The sequence below is a fragment of the Mobula hypostoma genome, chromosome 7, assembly GCF_963921235.1.
Source record: "Mobula hypostoma chromosome 7, sMobHyp1.1, whole genome shotgun sequence".
Lineage (NCBI taxonomy): Eukaryota > Metazoa > Chordata > Chondrichthyes > Myliobatiformes > Myliobatidae > Mobula > Mobula hypostoma.
The window spans coordinates 11778602-11806018 of NC_086103.1; the positions used below are offsets into that span (position 1 = coordinate 11778602).

A 27417-nucleotide genomic window follows, 5' to 3' on the forward strand; every position below is an offset into this window, starting at 1 on the left:
TGTGGACTGTGGAAGCACCCGGAGGAAACCCACACGGTCACAGGGGGAACGTACAAACTCCTTACGGACAGCAGTGGGAATTGAATCTACCTAAGGGAGTTCAAACCGGAGAAGTATGAAGTGATTAATTTTGGAAGGTCGAACCTGAAGACCGAGTACAGGGTGAATGACAGCATTATAGGCAGTGTGCAGGAACAGAAGGATCTTGTGGTCCATCTCATGCTGTCTAATCCAAGCAGCATCTCTTCTGCACTCTCTCTAAAGCTTCCACATCCTTTTTATAATGCGATGACCAGAACTCAGAATCGGGTTTGTTTATCAATGACATATGTCATGAAATTTGTTGTTTTGTGGCAGCAGCACAGTATAATACATAAAGTTTACTATAAGTTATGACGAGAAATACAAATGAATAAATACATTTTATATATACAGACATACACCTCATATAAAAAAGTCTTAGACACACATATATAGTGACAGTTTGTAAATCTGGCAGGAGCAAAGCGAAGGATGCTGGGAATAGTGAGGGTGGAGCACCCCAGGAAGGGCGTGGGACGGGTGGCAGAGGAGTGTCGGGTGCTGGATGTGGGTGGTGGGTGCGGGTACAGACCCATCCAGCCCAGACTCACCAGGCAAGGTCATTTGATTCCAAACAATTGGTTTATTGATCATCACAGAATGTCTCTCTGGTGCTTCCCACTCCCTCCCCTCTCCCTTCCCCTTTTCCCAACCATGATTCCCCTCTCCCTGGCCCCTTCCCACTCTCAGTCCACAACAGAGACCCGTATCAGAATCAGCTTTATCATCACTCACATGTTATGAAATTTGTTTTATTTTGCAGCAGTACAGTGCAATACGTAAAATTACTACAGTTCTGTGGAAAAGATATGTGCCTAAGACTTTTGCACAGAACCAATGTATTCCTTTCCAGTTCTGATGAAAGGTCTCAGCTTAAAATGTCAATTGTTTATTCCCCTCCACAGGCGCTGCCTGACCAGCTGGGTTTCTCTAGCGGTTTGCGTCTGTTACTATAAATATACACAGTATTATTTATATATAAGGGGTCCTTAATGATGAAAGCTGCCTTTTTGAGGCATCATCTTTTGGAGATGTCCTCGTTGGTGGGGAGCTAGGTGCCTGTGAATTTGCAACCTTCTGCATCTTTTTCCGATCCTGTCCATTGACCCCTCGACACTAGATGGTCGGAATACTTCATAGGTTAAAATTAATAATTCTGAATGTTTTTTTAAATGCTTAATTTATTTCTGACTGTCTCTATTATACGTTCATTGTCTGTTCGTTTGTTCGTTATGTATGACACGTGCGATGATGATCTTTCCATGACCATGATTGTTCTGGGCAAATTTTCCTGCAGAAGTGGTTTCTTCTGGGCAGTGTCTCTACAAGGTGGGTGACCCCAGCCGTTATCGATACTCTTCAGAGATTGTCTGCCTGGCGTCAGTGGTCGCATAACCAGGATGTGATCTGCACCGGCTGCTCATACGACCATCCACCACCTGCTCCCATGACTTCTTGTGACCCTGATCAGGGGGCTAAGCAGGTGCTACACCTTGTCCAAGAGTGATCTACAGGCTACTGGAGGCCACCTCCTTTGGTAGAGACACATCTCCACACCGCCACCTAACATTGATAGTAAACAGCAAGTAAGTAGCCGGACTCACACTTTTTCCGTAAAAAAGATAACTTTTTTATTAATTAATTAATCAATGATTATTTCTGCTCAAAATTACATGGCACACGAGAGAAACTTTTTGAAGATTATCACCACTTTGGGCAACAGGTTTGCCATAACCTTGTGTCCTATAGAGTCATAGAGAAAGGATTCAGTGATTCAAATTCAAATTCTTTGGATTCAAGGAAGATTTCACAAGATTGGAAAACGGCAAATTGGCAGTGACATCATTGTTTTTTGGCAGAATCTCAGATGGTGCCGCCTCCATCAAGCAGTGTGTTAGATTAACTGGTTGAGTTGTGTTGCAACAATGAAGTTCAAAGTTCATTTATTATCAAACTATGCACACTATATAGAACCTTGAGATTTGTCTCCTAACAGGCAGCCAAAGAAACAAAGAAACCCCAAAAAAAAACTCATTAAAAAAAAGACACCCAAAGTGTCGAAAAAAATTGTGCAAACAATTAAAGTAAGCAAATAACATTCAGAAGTGAGTCCACAGCCACAAAGCCAGTCGTCACTACAGTCGATCCAGGAGCCCGTTAGTTGCAGGCCACAGCCTTGGTTCAGCACAGAGATGAGTAAACTCTGCAGAGCAGAGAGCTGAACACCAGCCCGTCCTTTGTCTCTGGCCCCGACACCCTGGCCTTATCAATTGGCCTGGTGCTTAAACCTCAGCTCATTCCTCACTCTTGGACCCCAGGCCCCGCCGCCTCGGTTCTACTGCTTCAAATTGCCTCCAGCGGCCAAACACTGGCTCGTTTCCCACTCCTAGGCCTGGGCCCTGCAGCCTCGGTTAGGACCATACATGCCACGCTCCAATCATCCCACACCTTCGAGTTTTCAGCTCACACTGCAAAAATGCCAGATTATGTGGGCCGTCCAAAAGCTCGACTCCGAAAGGGAAGTAACAGGGTATCGATTGCAGTCATCGTTTACCAGAAAGAGTGTGATTATCAAAGTAATTAATAGTTGTTTCGCTGCCAGTGAGTTGTCGTCGTGCCTCACCAGCACTACTTTAAACTGAAACCCTTGCACTCAGCATCAGCAAGACCAAGGAATTGAATGTGGAGGAACACACAGCAGAACTCGCTGAGGGATTGGCTGTGGAAAGGGGGAGCACTTTCAACATCCTGTATGTCAACAGCTCTGAAGGTCTTTCCTGGGACCAACATATTGATACAATAGTTTATTTATTTAGCAACTCAGCTTAAAGACGGTTCACCTGCAGGGGGGTACCATTGCACAGGGTTGGGAAAAAGTTGCAGAAAATTTTAAACTCATTCGTGGGCACCAGCCTTCCCAGCATCAAGGACACCTTCAAAAGGTAAAGTGCCTCAAAAAAGCGACGTCCATCATTGAGGACCCCCATCACCCAGGACAGGCCCTCTTCTCATTGCTACCATCAGGGAGGAGGTACAGGAGTCTGAAGACACACATTCAACGTTTCAGGAACAGCTTCTTCCCCTCTGCCATCAGACTTGTGAACGGACAATGAACCCATAAACACATTTTTCTCTCATTTTGCACTACTTATTAATTTCTTGTATATTTCTTATTGTAATTTATAGCATATTTTCTATTGCACTGAACTGCTGCAGCAAAGCAATACATTTTACGATGTAATAACAATAAACCTGATTCTAATCAGAATGTCAGAGGGGAAGAAGCTATTCCTGAATTGAGTGAGTGTCTTCAGGTTCCTGTACCTCCACCCTGATGGTAGCAAGAGGGCACATCCTGGGTGATGGGGTCCTTAATGATGGATGCCACATTTTTGAGGTACTGCTCCTTGAAGGTGTCCTGGATGCTGGGGTCGTAGGGAAATCTGGTGGCGACATGGCAATGTAGTGGTTAGTGTATTGTTTTACATTCACTGCTGTAAAACCACGGTTTGATTCCCACCGCTGGGCTGTAGGGAGTTTGTACATTCGTCCTAGACCGTGTGGGTTTCCTCCCACGTTTCAAAGGCATACTGGTTAGGGTTAGTAAGTTGTCGGCACGCTGTGCTGGTGCCAGTGTGTGGTGATACTTGTGGCCTAATCCCAGCATAATCCTTGCTGATTTGATTTGAAGCAAACCACGCAGCTCACTGTATGTTTCAATGTACATGTAATAAATAAAGCAAACATTTTCATCTTTTGGCTGATTACTTTGTTTTTTTTGTAGTTCTCTGCTACACAAGATGTTCTAATATTTGGAAGCGAATGGAAGACATATAGCAGGGAACGATGGAAAAATGGAAGGCAATCAGGCAAAAGTGAATACGGCTCCGAGAGAGGGAATGACATTTGACTTTGCTTTTGAACGTACACAAACCCAGTCTGACTTCGAGAAAACGTACTCATCTTCCCCATCATCACCACGAATGGCAGTGTGGGGCACCTAGGTCCTCATGAGAACAGTGACTGTGCACACTATTAGCTTCCAACTAATAGAGGAGCCCGTACAGCAGGGTACTAGAGGAAAATGCAAAAAAAAAGATTAGGGTACTGTGGTAACATAGCAGTTCTCTCTTGCTCTCTCTCTCTTTTGCCTGTTATGCCACTGACATTTAGGGCAACAATGAAGGTCTTCTGTCTCTGGTGGTGTTCCTGGCTTTCTTGTCTCAGTAGCTTCCTCTCAATTTTCACTACTGTCCAGAGTGGAGACTCAGGAATACCATCACACTCAGACGGAGGATTCTTCATTGCTGTTTCCATAACAGCTTTGTTTCACCAGTCAGGGTTGTTAGCCCCGAGCTGAACCCCCAAACCTGGAGGATTAGTGGACCCCTCTTAGTCTGTCCCCTACCCTTTGACCTGTGTGGGATGGGTGACCCTACCAAGAGCCAAAGGATAAAGTCCTGACTCCAGCCAGCGTAGCTCTCTGGGTCATTGAGACACACAAGCCTCATGAAGGTTGTGGTCCTCTCGGAGAAGTATAGCGCTTAGCCTGGCACGATACACTTGCGGCATCCAAATTCAGAGTTGAATCCGTGACCTCCGTGAGGAGTTGTACATCCCCATCGTGGAATGTGTACGTTCCTTCCCGTGTGCATGTGGGTTCCCTCCGGGTGCTCCAGTTTCCTCCCGTAGTTCAGAGATGTACCAGTAAATTGTAAATTGTCCAAAGGTTAGACTAGGGTTAAATTGGTGGGTTGCTGAGTGGTGCAGCTGAAGGGCCGGAAGGGCCTGTTCTGTGCTGTATCTCTAAATAAAATAAAAGAAAGACTAACAGTTCACTGTGCCCTGGGTCAGTTTGGAGGTATTAACAACATCAACAAAGCCTGCAGTGTGAGATAAGCCATGTAAAGTGTGCTTGTTCCACTTGTTTTCCCACTGCAAAGTGCTGTTGTCAATGGGCAAACCAAGGGTGCACATATCAGACTGGTAGTTGGGTATTTCTATCTAATGTAGAGACACAGCGCGAGCTGTATCTGGACCACAAACCCACGCCGCCCATTTACACCCATGTGACCAGTTAAACCTCCTAACCAGTACGTCTTTGGACTGTGGGAGGAAACCCACCCGGTCACAGGGAGAACACAAACTCCTACAGACAGCAACAGGAATTGAACCAAAGTCGCTGGTACTGTAAAACGTGCCAGCTGCTACACTATTGTTAAAAGATTGGTTAAGCTCACACTACAAATGATAGTTGAAAGCAGCGGCTAATTTACTTTTGAAAGATTCAGGAAATGAGGATGACAAGAAACTAAGTGTTGATATCGAGACTGCCATATCATACTGATGGCAGCCATTATCATACCGATCGAGAACAGCCCTGAAGGGCTGAGTGGCTGACTCCTGCTCCTGTTGTTTTAGGTTCAAAGAAAGAAATCTTCTGACCGTGTGCTTTCATTCTGTCTGCGCCCCTTTTGGTAATCAGCTCACCCCTCAATTTCTTGCGTTGTTGTATATGTGATCAATTCATAATTGCCTTTTGGATGCTCTGTACCTGCGACATTGCTGCAAGTAAGTTTTTCATTGCACTTGTGAAGATGTGGATGGAGTGTGTGAGAATAAACTCAACATTGCCTTTGATTTAAGTGTATTAGGCCACACGACACAGGAACAGAATTAGGCCACTGGCCCATTGAGCCTGCTATTCCATCAGGGCTGATTTATTATCCCTCTCAACCCCACTCTCCTCTCTTCTCCCATCACTATCTACTTACTGCTTTGACACCCTGACTAAGCAAGAACGTATCAACCTCCACTTTAAATATACCCAATGACTTGGCCTACACAGCTATCTGTGGTAATGAATTCCACAGATTCACCACCCTCTGGCTAAAGAAATCCCTCATCTCTGTTCTAAACGGACATCCCTCTATTCTGAGGCTGTGACCTCTGGTCCTAGACCCCCCACCATTGGAAACATCCTCTCTATCTAGGCTTTTCAATATTTGATAGATTTCAATGAGATCTCCTAAACTTTAACGAGTACGTTAGCCATTTCTGCTCTGGGAAAAAGTCGGTCTGTTCACTTGATCTATGCCTCCTAACATCTTGTACACCTCTATGATGTCACCTCTCATCCTCCTTCACTCCAAAGAGAAAATCCCTAACTCACTCAACCTTTCTTCATAAGACATGCTCTCCAATCCAGGCAGCATCCTGGTCAATGTCCCCTGGACCCTCTGTAAAGCTTCCACATCGTTCCTATAATGAGGCGACCAGAACCGAACATAATACAGCACAGAAGTATGGTCTAACCAGGGTTTTATAGAGCTGCAACATGACCTGAACACAATTGGGAGTTTATTTGGAAACAACTGCACATAAATAGAATAAATAATAATTGCACAAATGCTGAACATAATATCTGAATCTGATCCAGATAGTGCAAGGGTGATGTTCAATAGTTAGATAGAGTCCCTGCCCCCCCCCACCCCCCAGTTGTGACATTTACCAACAGCATTGCAGACAAAGGGCCCAAATCATTTTTGAGGATTCCCACCACCCACCCCACAATCTCTCTGACCCAGTACTGCCCAGAAGGAGGTACAGGATCATCAGGACTAGGACTGTCAGACTGGGTAACAGCTTCCTCCCTCAGGCTGTGATACTAATCAATTCCCTGCCACGACTGAGGTCTCGTCACCAGGACAGCGAGCTGTTTACTGTTTACCTGGGCTCTGCACTAGATGCTCTTTGAATTTATTGCTTTAGGGATACAACACAAAATAGGCCCTTTGAGCCACAGCACCCTACTAACCGGTATGTCTTTGAAACCGCAGCACCTGGAAAGAACCTACTCCATATTCCACTCCCCACAGAGGACACCTCTATTGAACTCGGAACTCCGACACAGAGCTGTAATAACCTTGCCCCAACCCCTACGCTACCACGGCATCCATTATGTCTATTAACTTATTTATAGTATAATGTTTTGGTTTATGTGCTGTGTGTGATTTACATTATGCAGGTGCACCATGGACTAGGAGAATGTCGCTTCGTTTAGTTATATATACGTACAGTCAGATGACAATAAACTTGAACTCAAGTCTCTCCTCACATTTAAAAAGCACATGAATGTGTCAGACATGAACCACACAGCACACGTGACTAAATCCATTAAATATCTCATGAAATTTAATCGTCTGAAGCTTTTCACTACCACTTGCAAAAACCAGAATATAAATGTGTGCAGATCCAAGCCCCCACAGGCAATTCAAAGTTTAACCTGTAGACTCATTCAAAGATCTGTCCTCCATCTCATACCCCGTCAGACAGATTCAACTTCAGCTTAAAAGTTATCAGCAGGTTTCAAAATAAAAGATGTGGCAATCAACGCAAATTGCGTGAGCGTTCTTCAAATGTTCTACATTGTGATGGACCATAGCTGACGATGACGACATATTATTTGGGACAGGTCACGCACACAATTCAGTGCCAACAAGCAACCATCATCATGGAATGCCGGAACAGTTGACGTCTCTCCGCTCTGTCTCTCAGTACTTGGGTCTCTTCACCTCGACACTGTCAAAACAACAGATGGAAGAATTACGCTTCACATAAACCCAAGAGATTGTGCACATCTACATGAAATACTGGCACAAGAAATTAGCATCAATGAGACCCCCACCATGCAGCCCATGCTCTCTTCTTGCTGCAGCCATCAGGAAGGAGGTACAGGAACTAGGGATCGTTATTACCCCTCAACCATCAGCATGTTGAACCAAAGGAGATAACTTCACTCACCTTAGCACCGAACTGTTCCCACAATCTATGAAGTCACTTTCAAGGTCTCCTCATCTCATGTTCTCAATATTTATTGTTGATTTATTTATTATTATTATTTTGTTTGTTTTTTCTTTTTGTATTTGCACAGTTTGTTGACTTTTGCACATTGATTGATTGAACATCTTGTTGTTTTGCAGTTTTTCATTGATTCTCAAACACGAGGAATTCTGCAGATGCTGGAATTTCAAGCAACACACATAAAAGTTGCTGGTGAACGCAGCAGGCCAGGCAGCATCTCTAGGAAGAGGTGCAGTTGACGTTTCAGGCCGAGACCCTTCATCAGGACTGGCATCTTTTATGTGTGTTGCTTTTCACTGATTCTATTGTGTTTCTTTGTATTTAACATGAATGCCTGCAAGAAAATGAATCTCAGGGTTGTATGTGATGACATATACAACAATTGACTCCTCAACCTCAGAATTCCAGGTCCAGTGGCACTAGTAGTTGTCGCAACTGGGTCTTCCTCGGTTGCAGTGGATGACCGTGACATCTTCCGTGCCTTGTCATGCCCTTTGTTCTCCACAGAGCGTTGCAGTCGTCTTCCTGGTCGTTGGATCTCACTGTAGGTCACGTCCACCCAGTCCGCCAGAGCTGACTTCATATGTTAGGACGTGTATGCCCACTGGTTACCCTCATCTGGTTTAGCCCATCTCTCCAAGCAACCAGGGTGAAGCTGCTGTTGCATGCAAACACCTACCTGGAGCCACAGGTGAGAGCTGAGTGTCTGGTGGGGACCAAAGGTGATTGAGCTGCCCCAGAATGGACATGATGTGTCACAAGGCAGTAAGCTAGATAACTGCAAGTACAATATCTCTATCCCTCCATTCCCTACACGTGTCTAATATCCTTATAAACATCATTAACGTATCTGTTTGATCTCTATCCCTCCATTCCCTACACGTGTCTAATGTCCTTATAAACATCATTAACGTATCTGTTTGATCTCTATCCCTCCATTCCCTACACGTGTCTAATGTCCTTATAAACATCATTAACGTATCTGTTTGATCTCTATCCCTCCATTCCCTACACGTGTCTAATGGCCTTATGAACACCACTATCATATCTGTTCCCATCACCCCGCTGGCAGTCTGTTTCAGACACCATTCTCTCCTTTATCACACCCTTAATCCAGCAGCATCCTAATAAACCTCCTGCAGCTTTTCCAAAACCTCCACATGCTTCCTGTATTAAGACAGTTATGTTTCCTACAATAAAAAACAGTACACTGAGAAAACTGTTTTATTGGCTGAAAGATGCTCTGGCGTGTTGAGAAAGACTATTAATTATTTTAGTGATACAGCGTGGAGTAGGTCAACCTGCCCTTCGAGCCATACTGCCCAGAAACCCCCGGCAAACCCGATTAACCCTAACCCGATCACGGGACGACTTACAATGAGCAATTAACCTACCCAGTATGCGTTTGGACTCAGGGAGGAAATTGGGGCAGTCAGGGAAAAACTGATTCATTTCACGGGGAGGACACAGAGACCACACAGACGGTGCGGGATTTGAACTCGGAACTCTGGAAAACCCCGAGAGAACCGCTATGCTACTGTGGCCCCTATGTTTGTCAACTCAGATTTATTTATCACACGTACACTGGGAAATACAGTGAAATGCATCATTTGCGTTAACAACCAGCACAGCTCAAGGATGTGGTGGTGGGGTGGGGGGGGGGCAGATGGCAAGGGTCGCCACACATTCCAGTACCTACATAGCTTACCCACAATGCTCAGCAGTTCAACACAAGTAGCAGCAACAACAAAAGAAAACAACAGCAAAACAAGCTCCTTTTCTCTCTCTCTCTCACACACTTCCAACCCCAGGACAGGGCACATATATGTCCAGTCCACAGCCCCAGACTCTCAGACATCGGGTTTCCAGCTTCCAGTCCCTGGCCCGGACTCTCAGACACCGGGACCCCAACCTCCAGACCCCAGCACAAGAATTTCAGACATCGGTCCTAAACCTCAAGCTCTGGCCCACTCTCAGAACCGGGACTCCAACTTCAAGTCCCCAGTCCCAGATATCGGGGCAAAACCACTAGTTCCTGGCCCAGACTCCCAGATGTTTAACAGTTGTCAAAATTAAGTTAGTACAATGCAGAACACTGAAACAGAAGACATCACTTACCCGTCTGCCTCCAACTTCTTTCTCTTTTCAATGATCTGAAACAGAAAGAGCCATTAAATATTCAATCTGGAAAGCTGTGTTTATCCACATCTATAAATTATTAGAAAGATATTGGAAACAAGTGAATCAGGAAGTTTATTGCTAAGCTCAATTTGCAGCTCACTTGGTGGTCCCCTACGGGTTAAGCTGTGCTCAGTGCTGAAGTACCTTACGTGGCCTGTTCACTCTCAGTGCATCATAGATGGACTCATGTACTTTTAGAGCAAAACATCCTAAACTGAGGCTCCATCTACTAGAAGCCAAGAAAGCTTACCAGTGCCCTTTTCCTCAGAAGGCAAAAGAGATTTGACCCTCACCATTTTCAAAAATGAACATACTATATTGATATTTATCTAGATGTATGCTGCCATGATATAGCAATTGTTCTGCCCATGACTGCAGAGAGGTGTGGACACAGCTCAATGCACCATAGAAACCAGCTTCCACTCCATGGACTCTGTCTACATTTCTCACCGCCTCAGTAAAGCAGTCAGCAGAATCAAAGACCCCCCCAACCCCGGTAATTTTCTTCACTCCCTTTGGGCAGAAGATACAAGAGTAATATGCCAAATATTACACATCAAGTGGCAAGAGAGGGTACCAGATGTGGAGGTGCTCAAACGTGCTGGGACAGTCAGCATAGAATCGCTCATTACAGCTTCTCAGCTGCGTTGGACTGGTCATGTCACAAGAACGAGCGATGATCGTTTACCCAAAGCTGTTTTCTCTGGCGAGCTACATGAAGGAACGAGGAAGCACGGTGGTCTGAAGCTGCTCTAGCACCATATGAAGAACACTGACATGAATGTCAACCCCTGGGAGAAAGATGCTTTGGACAGAAGAAGTTGGCACTGCATTGTCAAGAAGTCAATCCCAGCTATCGAGGAGAAAAGGCAGAAGAAATATGAAGGTCATGAATGCAGACATTCGGTGCTAGACCAGTCAAATCACAAATGCAACTGATGTGGGAGACAGTGCCGATCTTGTGGCCCATAAACGTGCCTGCAGAGACTAAACTCTCAGCACAATCAACATCGAAATCAATGGACAGCCGAAGAGAAGAAGAAGACAAGAGCCTAGAAGCTAGTACCACCAGGCTCAAGGACAGCTTCTATCCCACTGTTATAAGATGGTCCACTAGTAGAAGATGGACTCTTGACTTCACAATCTATCTCACAATCTATCTCGTTACGATCTTGCACTTTGTCTGCCTGCACTGTACCACTTTATTCTGCATTCTGTTATTGTTTTACCTTGTTCTGCCTCAATGCACTGTGTAATGATTTAGATCATAAGATAGAGGAGCAGAATTAGGCCATTCGGCTCTTCAAGTCTGCTCCACCATTTCATCATGGCTGATCCATTTTCCCTCTCCGATCCAATCTCCTGCTTTCTCCCTTCGTGCCCTGACCAATCAAGAGTCTATCAAGCTCCCAATGTACCCAATGACTTGGCCACCACAGCCATCTGCGGCAATAAATTCCAGAGCTTCACCACTCTCTGGCTAAAGAAATTCTTCCTCATCTCCATTTTAAAAGGACACTCCTCTATTCTGAGGCTCTGGTCCTAGACAACCCCACCATAGGAAACCTCCTCTCCACATCCATTCTATCAAAGCCTTTCATCATTCGATAGGTTTCAATTAGGTCCCTCCTCATTATTCTGAACTCTAGTGAATACAGTCCCAGAGCCATTAAACACTCTTCATATGACAAGCCATTCAATCCTGGAATCATTTTTGTGAACCTCCTTTGAACCCTCTCCAACGTCAGCACATCCTCTCTCAGATAAGAGGCCCAAAACTGCTCACAATACTCCAAGTGAGGCCTCACTGGTACTTTATAAATCTTCAACATTACACCCTTGCTTTTATATTCTAGTCCTCTAGAAACGAATGCTAACATTGCATTTGCCTTCCTCACCACCAACTCTACAGATCTGACCTGAATAGACAGTATGCAAGACAAACTTTTCACCGTATCTCAGAACATGTGACAATAATAAACAAATATACTACTTTATTTTCACCAGTATCCACTTTTCAACTGTAGTGAACAGAGGTTATGTTTTAGTAACGACAGGTCACTGACCAGGAAGGTCAGTTCTGTCGCCCTCTCCAAAGCTGCATGATCTGGTAAGCGTTTCAGCAGTTTCTGTTTTCAGTGTTGTGGGTGGTTCTGCAGGATGCTGCCATTGTAAGGAGAGACATGGCAACTGAGCTGACGTTGGCCACTTCTACCCACCTTGCAGCAATTTGCATCATCCCACCTTTGAATTACTGATATTTGGAACAGTAAGCAGGTTTCATGCCAGAGGCAGAACGTAAGACAATAAACGGATGATATACAGATGGGTTGCTGCCTGTCTGCCTGTGGTGTGGAGGTACAGGTTTACTACCCAGGACACGAGTAGCGCACATACCGCACTGATCTTCTTCCACTGCCGATCCAGCTCTGCCTTCTCATTCGTTTCCTTGAAACGCCGTGTTTTACGTCCCTCTGACATCTTGATGCCGTATTGGAAAGCAGCTCTGCAGGGAAAGGAGACAGGAAAATGAGATACACTTGCACAAGGCTCAAAATTGTTTAATGCAATTTCCAGTGCACAAGTGATATTCAACAAGGGTCAGTATTGAAACCACTGCTTTTCACATCACACATCAACAATTGGGGTGACGCAATTGATGGCTTTGTGGCCCAGTCTGCAGTCGATACAAAGTCAGCTGGAGGGGCAGGTAGTGGTGAGGAAGCAGGGAATCTGTAGAAGAACTTGGAGATTGGCAGAATGGGCAACGAAGTGGCAGATGGAATACAAAGTAGGGAAGTGTATGGTCATATATTTCGATGGAAGGAATAAAGGCATAGACTATTTTCTAAAAGGGGAGAAAATTTAAAAAAATCAGAGGTGCAAACAGATGTGGGAGTCCTTGTGCGAAGATTCCCTAAAGGTTAACTTGCAGGTTAAGTCAGTGGTCAGGAAAGCAAATGCAATGTGTGCATTCATTTCCAGAGGTCTAGAGTTTAAGAGCAAGGATATACTGCTGAGGCTTTATAAGGCATTGATCAAACCATACTTGGACCATTGTGAGCAGTTTTGGGCTTGTTATCTCAGAAAAGGTGTGCTGGCATTGGAGGGGGTCCAGAAGAGGTTTACGAGGATGAATCTGGGAATCAAAGGGTTAACGTACAAGGGGTGTTTGATGGCTCCGGGCCTGTACTCACTGGAGTTTAGAAGAATAAGGGGAATCTCGTTAAAACCTAACAAATACTGAAAAGGCCTAGACTGAGTGGATGTGCAGAGGATGTTTCCTATAGTGGGAGAGTCTAGGACCAGAGGGCACAGCCTCAGAATACAGCGACGTCCCTTAGAAAACAGAGATGAGGAGGTATTTCTTTAGCCAGAGGGTGGTAAATCTGTGGAATTCAGTGACACGGACGGCTGTGGAGGCCAAGCTATTGGGTATATTTAAAATGCAGGTTGATAGGTTCTTGATTAGTTAGGGCATTGAAGGTTATAGTGAGAAGGCAGGAGAATGGGGTTGAGAGGGATAATAAATCAGTGATGATGGGTGATTGGGCAGAATTGATGCACTGAGAAGCCTAATTCTGCTCCTATGTCTTATGTCTGACTGAATGGCCTGAGCAGCAAATAAAGGAAAATTCAGCAATATACATCATCACTTCCACAATTTTTCAGTGACAGTATAATCATGGAGACCCAAGTTTTGTCCAAGTCAATACTCTAGGCTTTATTCTCTGGACACAGGTACTCTTCATTCAGACCTGATCCTCCTGGTGTACTGAGAACATGTTTCACTGTAGCAGCCATCACCTTTGGTGCACGTGATTAAGCAGTGTCCCCCCCCCCCCCATGTACCCTCTCCAAGGCAGATGCACATGATCCCACCCTGTGTCCAGTACTGGTTCTGATCCATGCTGGTTACTGCCGAAGGGCACTCTTATTCCCTCACGGTTGGACAAAGTAAATAACGGTGTGACTCAGCCTGGATGCTGTGCACAACGTACCTGTGGCACACTACAGCACAGAACAGGGCCTTCAGCCCATGATGTTGTGTCAGCCCTCTAATCTACTTTAAGATTAATCCAACCCTTCCCTCCTACGTTGCCCTCCATTTTTCTATCATCCATATGCCTGTCTAAGAGTTTCTTAGATGTCTCTAATGTAAATGCCTCTACCACCACCCCTGGCAGCACATTCCATGCACTCACCATTCAGTGAAATTAAAAACTTACTTCTGACAACCCCTTGGCCATTGTCTCTTATCGAGTCACCTCTCATCCTCCTTCGCTCCAAAGAGAAAAGCTCTTGCTTGCTCAACCTTTCCTCATAATCCAGACAGAATCTTCTCTAAAGCTTCTACATCCTCCTGATAATGAGATGACCAGAACTGAACACTGTACTCCAAGTGTGGTCCAACCACACGGCTGCAACACTATCTTGTGGCTCTTGAACTCAAAACATTAAGAAACACAGGTTAAAGTCTCAGAATCATAGAAAAAGTCTTAGAGTCATGCACTTTGGTGGAAGAAATAAACAGGCAGACTAGACTATTATTTAGATGGGGAGAGATTTCTAAATGCAGAAATGCAAAGGGACTTGGGAGTCCCTGGGCAGGATACCCTAATGGTTAAACTCCAGGCTGAGTCGGTGATGTAGAAGGTGAATGCAATGTTGGCATTCATTTTTAGAGGTATAGAATACAAGAGCAGGGTTGTGATGTTGAGGCTCTATAAGGCACTCATGAGACCACACTTGGGAGTATTGTGTGTAGTTTTGGGCTCCTTATTTTGGAAAGGGTATACTGACATTGGAAAGAGTTCAGAGAAGATTCACAAGAATGATTCCAGGAATGAAAGGGTTACTGTATGAGGAATGTCTGGCAGCTCTTGGGCTGTATTCCCTGGAGTTCAGGAGAATAAGGGAGGGGGATCTCATAGAAACATTCTGAATGTTAAAAGGCCTGAACAGATTAAATATGGCAAAGTTATTTCCTATGGTAGGGGAGTCTAGGACAAGAGGGCATAACTTCAGGATTGAAGGACGTCCATTTAGAACAGAGATGCGGAGAAATTACTTTTGTCAGAGTGTGGTAAATCTGTGGAACTTTTTGCCACGAGTGGCTGTGGAGGCCAAGTCATTGGGTGTATTTAAGGCAGAGATAAATAGGTTCTTGATTAGCCGGGGCATCAAAGGGTATGGGGAAAAAGGCAAGGGAGTGGGGATGACTGGAAGAATTGGATCAGCCCATGAATGAATGGTGGAGCAGACTCGATAGGCTGAATGGCCTGCTTCAACTCCAAAATCTTATAGTCGTAAAAGTACAGCACAGAAACAGGCCCTTCTGCCCATCTAGTCTGTGCCAAACCATTTCAACTGTCCACTTCTATCGACACGCAACAAGACCATAGCCCTCCATAACCCCACTATCCATGTACCTATCCAAACTTCTTTGAAACATTGAAATCAAACTTGCACGCACCACTTGTCCCGGCAGCTAGTTCCACACTCTCACAACCCCTCATATTTCTCCAAAACTTTTCACCTATCGCTCTTAACCCAACTCTGGTTGTAGTCCCACCCAGCCTCAGGAAAAAGCCTGCGTGCATTTAGCCTATCTATACCCCTCATAATTTTGTATATCTCTAACAAATCTGCCCTCAGTCATCTACGTTCTACACGGATAGACTGTGCGCCATGTGTTACTGGTTGGACAGTCTGCAGCTGCTCCTCTACCCTCAGTCACTGATAGTACTTTGTCTTCTGTGATCGGTAAACACAGACACTTACTTGGGCAAAGCCTCTTTGTTGTTCATGTATTCACTGTATTCCTCCTGTGTATCAAAATCCCAGCGGCCAAGGGGTCCCTTCTTGTTACCCTGCAGACAAAGGCAATAGAAATAGTAATTGAGAGAGCTTGTTCAAGGTCAGATATGAATGCACTAGGTGAGGCAGAGTATGAAAGATCCAACAGATTGCTGGCATACACGGAATAATCTTACCACCACTGAGGGTAACAAAGGACCAATCGATTATTCTCTCTGTTGTCCTAATGGAGCAAGAACAGATAAAGGTCTAGCATACTTATATACTCAGTGGTCACTATATTGGTATACCTGCTTGTTAAGGCAAATATCTAATCAGCCTATCATGTGACAGCAACTCAATGCATAAAAGTGTGTAGACATGGTCAAGAGGTTCAGTTGTTGTTCAGACCAAACATCAGAATGGGGCAAAATGTGATCTAAGTAACCTTGACAGTGGAACTGATTGTTGGTGCCAGACAGGGTAGTTTGAGTATCTCAGAGACTGCTGATCTCCTGAGATTTTGATGCACAACGCTCTCTACAGTTTACAGAGAATGGTGCGAGAAACAAAACGAAAACATCCAGTGAGCAGCAGTTCTGGGGGTGAAAATGCCTTGTTAATGAGAGAGGTCAGAGGAGAATGGTCAGACTGGTTCAAGCTGACAGGAAGGCAACATCAGCTCAAGTAACCATTACAACAGTGGTGTACTGAAAAGCATCTCTGAACGCACAACACTTTGAACATCAAAGTGGATGGGATACAGCAGCAGAAGACCACACCAGGTTCTACTCCTGCATCTAATAAAGTGGCCACTGGGTGTATGCAATAACTATTAACAAAACAGAAAAATAGTTTCTATAAACCAGCTGCATTTATGTAGGCCTCAGTTAGCAAAGAAACGCAGCACAAGCAGGGCAAGTGCTACAGCTGCCCTGTATCTCCTCCCTCACCAGCATTCAGGGCCCCGAACGGTCCTTCCAGGTGAGGGGACACTTCACTTTTGGGGTCATCTACTGTATCCGGTGCTTTCCACAATGGGAAAACTCGATGAGGTGGGGGGGGGGGACCTCTTTGTCGAGCACCTTGGTCCACCACAAAAAGCGAATTTCTCAGTGGCCACCTATTTCAGTTCCACTGTCCATTTCCATTCCAACGCGCCAGTCAAAGGCCTCCTCTATTGCCGCAACGAGGTAGTCTCAGGTTGCTCATTCTGGCTCCCCTTACCTCTTCTCACCTTCCCGTCATCTTCCTCTGGTTCTCCTCTTCCTTTCCTTTCTCCCATGGTCACTATCCTCTCTTATCAGACTCCTTCTTCTTCAGCCCTTTTACTTCTTTCACCTATCACCTCCCAGCTTTTCACTTTATCCCCCTCTCCCCACCCACCTTCCCCTTCAGCTGGTCTCCCCGATGAACTTCCCACCTTCTTATTCTGGCTTCTGCCCCCTTCCTTTCCAGTCGTGATAAAGGGTCTTGCACTGAAATATTGACTGCTTATTTCTCTCCACAGATGCTGCCTGACCTGCTTAGTTCCTCCAGCACTTTGAGTGTTTTGATCTGGATTTTCAGTATCTGCAATTTTTTTTTGTGTTTAAAGAAACCTCAGGAGCATATATCAAACAATCCCTCCTTGTAACTCAGGCCCCCAAGTGCTGGCACCCAATTATTCTATGACCTTTTGCAAAGCATCTTACATTAAACATCAAAAAGACAACTGCCACTGGGGACCCCCATCACCTAGAACATGTCCTCTTCATATTGCTGGCATCAAGGAGAATGCACAAGAGCCTGCAGTCACTCATTCAATATTTTAGGAACAGCTTCTTCCCCTCTTTCATCAGATTTCTGAATGGACAATGAACCCATGTACACTACCTCTCTATTATATTTTCATTTTTGCTCTCTGTTTTCATTATTAATTATATAATTTATACATATATCTCAGGTGGAGATGGGAAGTTGTACAAGGGCGAGATATACCACCTAGTTGAGTGGTGTCGCAGCAACAACCTTGCATGCAATATCAGTTATGACGAAAGAGCTGATTGTGGACTTCAGGAAGGATAAGACAAGGGAACACCAATCAATCTCCTAGAGGGATCAGAAGTGGAGAGAGTGAGGACCTAACCTGGTCCCAACATCTCAATGCAGCTCCAAAGAAGGCAAGACAGAGACTATATTTCAATAGGAGTTCGTTAAGATTTGGTTTGTCAACTAAAACACTCGAAAACATCTATAGATGTACTGAAGAGAGCATTCTGACAGGCTGCATCACTGTCTGGTATTGGGTGGGAGTTGGGGGATGGTGGCTACTGCACAGAACCGAAAGAAGTCACAGAAAGTTGTAAAATTAGTCAGCTCCATCTTGAGTACTAGCCTCTATAATATCCAGACATCTTCAAGGAGCAGGGCTTCAGAAATGAAACTTCCATTATTTAGGACCCCCATCACCCAAGGCATGCCCTCTTTTTATTGTTACCATCAGGTAGGAGGTACAGAAGCCTGAAGGCACACACTCAGCGATTCAGGAACAGCTTCTTCCCCTCTGCCATCTGAATCCCAATGGACATTGAACCCATGAATACTACCTCACTTTTTTTTAATACATATTGTTTCTGTTTCTGTACTATTTTTAATCTATTCAGTATACATATAATCACTGTAATATATTTATTTACTAACTTCCTTTCTTCCTTTCTATATTATCATGTATCACATTGAACTGCTGCTGTTAAGTCAACAAATTTCACAACCCATGCCGGTGACAATAAACCCGATTCTGATTCTATATGCATACACGTACATGTATATTGTATTTCATACTGTATGTACTGTGTACGAATATATATATATATATATTTCTTATTGCAGTTTATAGTTTTATATATTACAAGGTACTGCTGCTGCAAAACACCATATTGCAGTGATATTAAACCTGTTTTGGAGTCTGCAAACTTTTGCCATAGTAGGGTGGAAATTCCACTGTCCAATCCTGCTGTAACAAGCAGCCTTGTTAATGTGACAGGGTTCAACACTCATTCACCTACTGAAGAGAGATTTTAGGGAGCTAGGTACAATGTTGAGAAACAGGGTAAGAACAGGACGATTTGGCAGGTGATTGTGTGACTTAGGAACTGGTGCAGGCTGGGGTTCAGATTTATGGGTCATTGGGATCTCTTCTGGGGAAGCTATGACCTGTGAAAAAAAAGGGACAGGTCACACCTGAACCCGAGGGGGTCCAGTATCCTTGCGGGCAGGATGGCTAGGGTTATTCAGATGGGTTTAAACTAATTGGGCAGGGGGATGGGAACTGGAGTGATAGTGCTGAAGATGAGGTGGCTGGTTTACAAACAGAGACTCCTAGCAAGGAATACGCTGATGACAGGGCAAAACTGCAGTCAGCGGAATGAGTTGCAACATAAAAGCAGACAGAATTGAAAAGAGAGAATACAGGATTAAAGGTGTTATATTTGAATGTGCGCAGTATATGGAATAAGGTAGATGAACTTGTAGCAAAATTACAGATTAGCATGTATGGATGAAGGAAGATTATAACAGGGAGCTTAACATTCAAGGATAGACATTGTATCGAAAGGACAGGCAGGAAGGCAAAGGGGGGTGGCGTTGCTCTGTTGGTTAAAAAAAGATGAAAACAAATCATTAGAAAGAGGTGACATAGGGTCAGAAGGTGTTGAATCATTGTGGATAGAGCTATGGAATAAAGACCCTGATGGGAGTTGTATACAGACCCCCAAACTATTGTAAGGATGTGGTCTACAAATTACAATGAGAGACAGAAAATGAATGCCAGAAGGGCAATGCTACAATAGTCATGGGGGACTTCGATCTTCAGGTAGATTGGAAAAATCAGGTTAGTGCTGAATTCCAGAAGGGGGAATTTCCTTATAGCAGCTCATGGTTGAGCCACTAGAGAGACTGAAGTAAAAAAAAACCATTGGGGGCAAGTGATCATAATATGATCAAATTTATCCTGAAATTTGAGAAGGAGAAGCTAAAGTCAGATGTATCAGTATTAGTGGAGTAAAGGGAATCACAGAGGAATGAGAAGGGAGTTGGCCAGAATTGATTGGAAAAGAACACTGGCAGGGGTGATGTCAGAGCAGCAATGGCTGGAATTTCTGGAAGCAATTTGGAAGGCACAGGATATATACATCCCAAAAAGGAAGAAGTATTCTGAAGGAAAGATGACATAACAATGGCTAACAAGAGAAGTCAAAGCCAACATAAAAGCCAAAGAGCAAAAATTAGTGGGAAGTTCAAGGATTGGGAACCTTTTAAAAACCAATAGAAGGCAACTAAAAGAAGTTATTAAGGTAAAGATGGAATATGCAAGTAAGCTAGCCAATAATATTAAGGAAGATACCAAAAGTTTCTTCAGATACATAAAGTAGAAAAGAGAGGCAAGAGTGGACATCAGACCGCTGGAAAATGATGCAGCAGAGGTAGTAATGGGGAACAACGAAATAGTGGACGAACCATCAGCCTTCACTGTGGAAGACACTAGCAGTATGGTGGAAGTTCCAGGTGTCAGGGGGCATGAAGTGTGTGAACTTACCATAACTAGAAAGAAGGTTCTAGGGAAACTTAAAGGTCTGATGGTAGATAATTCACCTGGACCAGATGGTCTACACCCCAGAGTTATCAAAGAGGTGTCTGAAGGGATCATGGAGGCATTAGTAAGGATCTTTCAAGAATCACTAGATGCTGGAAGACTGGAAAATTGCAAGTGTCACTCCACTCTTCAAGGAGAGAGGCAGAAGAAAGATACGATAGGCTAGTAAGTCTGATCTCAGTTGACCTCAGATGTTGGGTGTCGATTTTTTAGGACGAGGTCTCAGGGTATTTGGAGGCACACGATAAAATAGATCATAATCAGCAAGGTAACCTCATCGGAAAATCATGCCTGACTAATCTGTTAGATTTCTTTGAGGAAGTAACAAGCAGGATAGACAAAGGAGTATCGGTTGATGTGTACTTGAATTTTCAGAAGGCCTTTGCCACACATGAGGCTACTTAACAAGCTACAGGCCCTTGGTATTGCAGGAAAGATTCTTGCCTGGATAAAGCAGTGGCTGATTGGCAGGAGGCAAAGAGTGGGAACAAAGGGAGCCTATTCTGACTGGCTGATGGTGACCAGTGGTGTTCCACAGAGGTCTGTGTGGGACCGATTCTTTTTACCTTATACGTCAGTGAGTTGGATCATGGAATTGCTGGCTTTGTTCCAAAGTTTGCAGACGATACGAAGACAGGTGGAGAGGCAGGTAGCTTGAGGAAGTACAGAGTCTACAGAAAGACTTAGATAGATTAGTAGAATGGGCAAAGAAGTGGCAGATGGAATAGTGTCGTGAGTGTATGGTCATGCACTCTGGTAGAAGAAATGAAGGGGTTGACAATTTTCGAAATGGAGAGAAAATGCAAAAATCTGAGGAGCAAAAGGACTTGGGGGTCCTTGTGCAGGATTCCCTAAAGGATAATTTGCAGGTTTAGTCTGGGGTGCATTCATACCAAGAGGACTAGAATATTATAGCAAGGATGTAACGTTGAGGCTTTATAAAGCACTGGTGAGGCCTCACTTGGAGCATTGTGAGCAGTTTTGGGGCTCTTATCTCAGAAAAGATGTGCTGAAACTGGAGAGGGTTCAAAGGAGGTTCACGGAAACATTTCCAGAATTGAATGGTTTGTCATATGAAGAGGGTTTGATCGTTCTAGGCCTGTTTTCACTAGATTTCAGAAGAATGAGGGGTGACCAAATTGAAACCTATCGAATAGTGAAAGGCTTTGATACAGTGGATGTGGAGAATGGCAGAGCAGACTCGCTGGGTCAAATGGCCTAATTCTGCTCCTATACCTTATGGTATTGACCTTTGCCGCCACCTTCTCACCTGATCCATCTTACTGTAATCCACCTCTTCGTCGCTGTCAACAGCCATGTCATCCAGCCTGCAAAAGGGAAAAAGGAAAAGGGAATGAGGCTAAACTCACAATTGTCTTCACTGCTTCAACAGCATGGGAACTGTGAGGGGAGGGGAAGCAACATGGAGCACGGTGTGATTACTCAGAACCACCTATAAATTTGCTAATGACACAGCCATTGTCGACAGAATTTCCGATGGTGATGAGGAAACGTACAGGGGTGAGATAGGTCAGCTGGTTGAGTTATGTCACAGCAACAACCTTATCCTCAGTGTCAGTGAAACCAAAGATATGAATGTAGACTTCAGGAAGGGGAAGTCAAGGGAACAAACAGCAGGCCTCATCGAGGGATCAGAAGTGGAAAGGGTGAGCAGTTTCGAGTTCCCGGGTGTCAATATCTCCAAGGATCTACCCTGGGTCCAACATATTGATGCAATTACAAAGAAAGCATGGCAGTGGCTATATTTCATTAGGAGCTTTAGGAGGCTTGGCATGACACCAAAAACAATTGCAAATTTCTACAGATGTACCGTGGAGAGCATTCTAACTGGCTACATTACCATCCGGTATGGAGGGCCACTGCACAGGATCAGAAAAAGCTGAAAAAGTTGTAATTTCAGTCAGCTCCACCACGGGCACTGCCAAATCCAGGACACCTTCAATAAATGATGCCTCAAAGAGGCAGCGTTCGTCACCCAGGACATGTCTCCTTCTCATTACCACCTTCAGCCTGCAGACTCACACACAATACTTTAAAAACAGCTTCTCCCCCACTGCCATCAGATTTCTGAATAGACAATGAATCCATATACACTACCCGACTACTTTTTTTGCTCTCTTTTTGCACTGATTTAATTTTTATATAAATATATATATATATATCTTATCATTTATAGATTTTTATTTTATATTGCAAAGTACTGCTGTGGTAAAACAACAAATTTCATGACATATGTCAGTGATATTAAACCTGATTCTGATATTGATACACTGTGGACTCGTCCACTGAGTCTATAGTTTGAGTGATCAGAGACTTTGATTGCAGGTATGTAAATGTTCTTGAACCTGGTGGTGTATTTCATTGGGTATATTTAAAGTGGAAGTTGATAGGTTCTTGATTAGTCAGGGCATCAAAGGTTACAAGAAGGCAGGAGAATGGGGTTGAGAGGGATAATAAATCAGTCATGATGGAATCATGGAACAGAATTGACGGGCCAAATGGCCTCATTCTGCTCCTACGTCTTGCGTGCAATCACTGATGGGATTGTACTATATACAGATTCCCCCAATAGTTATTGAGAAACAGATATCCAGGCAGATTTAGGAAAGGTGTAAAAACAATAGGGTTGTTGTCATAGGAGTCTTCAACTTCCTTAATATAAACTAAGTCCTTCTGATTAGATAGGCACCTCCACCCACTAACCCACCCCTCCAACCCCAACCACCACTTCATCATTTCCTGCCAGTCACCTTTTACATAGACACTCCTGTGCCTGGTGTATACAAGCTATCTTATTTATGTATTTATATTGATTGTATTTTAAAAATTATTATTGTAATTTTTATATTTTTTGTGCCGCGCCAGAGCGGCAGTAACAATTACTTTATTCTCCTTTATATTTATGTACTGGAAATGACATAAAGCAATGTTGAATTTTGAATATGAGTACAATGGAAGGATATGGACATTGTGTAGGTAGAAGGGATTAGTTTAGCTTACTCGCCTCAGTGTTGAACCTGGCTCTGTGGCTGTGGCCTGCGGTCATTGGTACAACCTCAGCATTAAATTGGCTCCGTAGCTGAGGCCTGTAGCCATCGCACTCACCTCAGGGCTGACCCTGCCTCCATAGCTGTGGACTTACTTTCAGAGACTCTGCAGTTCATGTTCTGTGGTTGTTTATTTGCTTTTCTTTTAATTGTTTGCACAATTTATTGTTTGTTTTTTTTACACAATGGATGTATGAGTGTCTTTGTGGTGTGGGTTTTTTATGGATTCTACTGTGTTACTTTATTTTGTTGCTGCCTGCAACAAGATGGATCTCAATGTTGTATAAGATAAACATACTTTGAACTTTGAAATAAAGAATTTAATACTCATTGCAAAACTTACGTGGCTGGGTAACATTCTGCGTAGCTGTCCGACGTTCCGAAAAAATCTCCAAGCCGCTTCTTCTCTTCCTGTCTCTTTGCCTTGATGTTCTGTTAAGGAAATGCTGATACCTGTACCTGTCCTGAACATCAGGAGCCCCATAAAGCCATTTCTACAGAACAGACAACCCAAGCAGAATGAGGAAGGGTTCTTTTTCTGAATGGAAGTTTTGAACAGAAGTTGAACCAAACCACATGGGACTGGGAAATCACGACAGAGAAAGTCCACGGGATCCAAGGGATGGACAAAAATGGGATTTAAAAAAAGTTGGGAGAAAGTTAAGTATGAAAATATTTTAGGGACCAGATGCTATACGCAATGAGGTATTGCAAAGCCTAGAAAAAGGCCCCTCGCTTTTTGTAGTATGTGTGTCATTTTCAATGTAGGGCACCATAACTAAGAAGTTTGCTGATGATACCAAAATTAGTTAATGCTGAGGAAGAAAGGGGCCAATACACTGGTTGGTAGGCAGTAATGTGACAAATGGATCTTATCCTGGGATTAGGGCAACATATTAGGGTGTAACGGTAGCGCAGTGGTTAGTGTGATGCTATTACAGCTTGGGGTGTTGGAGATTGTAGTTTAATTCCGACCTCATCTGTAAAGAGTCTGAACATCCTTCACGTGGAATGTCTGGGTTTTCTTTGGGTGCTCTGGCTTCCTCCCAGTTTCAAAAATGTACAGGTTAATAAGTTAGCTGTAAATCGTCCTGTGATTAGACTAGGGTTAAATCAGGGGTTGTTGATTGGCTTGGCTCTATTCCATAATCTATCTTAATTTTAAAAATATGTATATTTGGGGAAAGCAAACAAGGAAGACATAAGATAAAGCAGAATTAGGCCATTTTGGCCCATCGAGCCTGCTCTGCCATTTCATCTCAGCTGATTCAATTTTCCTCTCAGCCCCAATGTCCCACCTTCTCCCCGTATCCCTTCATGTCCTGACCAATCAAGAATCTATCAACCTCTGCATTAAATATACATAAACATGGTCTCCACAGCTGTCTGTGGCAAAGAATTCCACAGATTCACCACTCTTTGGTTAAAGAAATTTCTCCTCATCTCCATAACTAAAAGGACTCCCCTAAATTCTGAGGCTGTATTCTCTGGTCTTAGACTCTCCCACCATCAGAAACATCCTCTCCACTTTCACTCTATCAAGGCCTTTCACCATTCGATAGGTTACAGTTAGGTCACCCTTCATCCTTTGTGTTGGGCACGTGGCCAAGTGGTTAAGGTATTTGTCTAGTGATCTGAAGGTCGCTAGTTCGAGCCTCAGCTGTGGCAGTGTGTTTGTGTCCTTGAACAAGGCACTAAATTACGCATTGCTCTAGTGTCTGTGCGAGGAGTGGTGCCCCACCTAGACTTCCAGTCTGCGCCTTGTAAGGCATGAAAATGCCCAAGGCAGGCCTCTCTCGGTCTGAGTCGATGTTCCCTCCCTCCCTCATCCTTCTGACTTTGAGTGAATACAGGCCTAGAGCCATCGAATGCTCTTCATACGATAAGCCGGTCAAACCTGGAACAGTCAGTCACATTATCACCATTTTGTGCCATGTCGTATGAAGTGGGCGACCAAGGTTTGGCCATGATTGTTCTTGGCAAATTTTTCTATAGTGATCGGCCACTGCTTTCTTCTGGGCAATGTCTATACAAAGTGGGTGACCTCAGCCATGATCAATACACTTCACAGATTGTCTGCCTGGTGTCAGTGGTCACATAACCAGATAGTCACAGGGTAGTTTAAAACTAGAGATTGAAGGTGAAAAAGGAAAGATTTAGAAAGGATGGGCAGTTTTTTCACACAGTGTCATGGGTATGTGAAAAGAGCTGCCAGAGGGATGTGGCACAGGGGGTCATGATTACAAAATTTACAAGACTGCGAAGTACTGTCAGCTACAAGGGAGGGAAACGTTAGGCTGATCTTGGTTAAATGGTCAGCACAACATGGTGAGCTGAAGGGCTTGTACTGTGCTGTATTATTCCCTGTTCTGGCTTTCTACCCTATCTCAAAGATACGTGGTTTGGTCGGTTAACTGTCCACTAGAAACTGTGCCTCGTGTGTGGGTGACTGGTAGAATCTGGGGGAGTTGATGACAGTTTAAGAGAAGTAATGAATGTGATTACTGTAGGATTTGAGTGAGGGATTGGGTCGTATTGTTGTGGGCTCTCTCGTACAAAGGACTTGTTCTTTCTATCTCTCTGATCATGGACGTGAAAAGCCAATAACCACAGACACACTTATAACTGCTTGTAATGTTCCTCTGTTTCCTATAGTGGGGAGAGTCCATGCTCAGAGCACACAGCCTCAGAATAGAAGGATGTCCCTTTAGAACAGAGATGAGGAGGAATTTCCTCAACCACGGACGGCTGTAGAGGCCAAGTCATTGGGTATATTTAAGCAGAAGTTGACAGGTCTTTGGATGTCAAAGGTCACGGGGAGAAAGAAGGAGAATGGGGTTGAGAGGGAAAATAAATCAGCCATGATGGAATGGCCTAATTCTGCTCCTAAGTCTTATGTCTATGATAACTTATCTGTTAAATGCCACGGAGAACTACAAATATGTAAGGCAACTGGATACCTTCAGCAAACTGCGACAAAGCAATTGTGTAGCGTAGTGGTTAGTACAGTGCTATTACAGCACCAGCAACCCATGTGCAATTCCGCCGCTGTCTGTAAGGAGTTTTTTTTTAAAAGGAGATACAGCGTAGAATAGACACTTCCAGCCCAATGAGCTGCAGCACCCAGCAAGTCACCTATTAAACCCTAACGTGAGAAATTCTGCAGATGCTGGAAATCCAAGCAACACACACAAAATGTTGGAGGAACTCAGCAGACCCTGCAGCATCCATGGAAAAGAGTAAATGACTGTTAAACTAACCTAATCACAGGAAAATTTGCAATGACGCCCTGTGCCGTAATAGTGCAGTGCTACTGCTATGCTACCAAGCTGCCATATCGAGTTTGCATGGGTTTCCCCCGGGTGCTCCATTTCAGTATTGTTCATTCATTTCCGCAGATGCTGCCTCACCTGCCGAGTTTCTCCAGGATTTTGTCTTTGTTGCCTTGTCTTGGGAAAGGTTTCTATTTCCCTTGGCATAATTTGGAAGGCTGCTGTCATCCAGTCTTAGATCTATCACCCAACCACATTATGTTATCGTGCCTCCAAGCAAGCACTGCGCTGAGACAGTCCCTGTCAGACGGAAAGGATATGATTCTGCTCCCTGCCAACCTCCAGCTCCGGCAAACTTCTCATTGATCGATTTAATCAGATCCTTTGCCGACCCAGGACCTGCATAAAACAAACAGGGAGAGATGTTAATTTTCTTTTAAATTAGAAAATTCACCCCCCCACCCTCCCTGCTGCTAACATTCACCCCTCCTTCCCAATCCCCGTGAAATGTGTGTTACAA

The 27417-nt window shown here is 44.1% G+C and overlaps 1 protein-coding gene across 1 annotated transcript in view; it reads right to left on the reverse strand.

Moving 5' to 3' along the window:
* Positions 1-7237: 7237 nt before the first annotated feature.
* ik (IK cytokine) overlaps positions 7238-27417 on the reverse strand; it is a 64430-nt gene continuing 44250 nt past the window's right edge. Inside the window, exons 14-20 of the mRNA XM_063053019.1 lie at positions 27218-27296; positions 23969-24049; positions 21828-21885; positions 15910-15998; positions 12523-12631; positions 10063-10097; positions 7238-7662 (exon numbers count right to left, since the gene is read on the reverse strand). Of these exons, the coding sequence (XP_062909089.1) occupies positions 7635-7662; positions 10063-10097; positions 12523-12631; positions 15910-15998; positions 21828-21885; positions 23969-24049; positions 27218-27296 (479 nt within the window). The 3' untranslated portion in view covers positions 7238-7634. The remainder of the gene's footprint in view (positions 7663-10062; positions 10098-12522; positions 12632-15909; positions 15999-21827; positions 21886-23968; positions 24050-27217; positions 27297-27417) is intronic.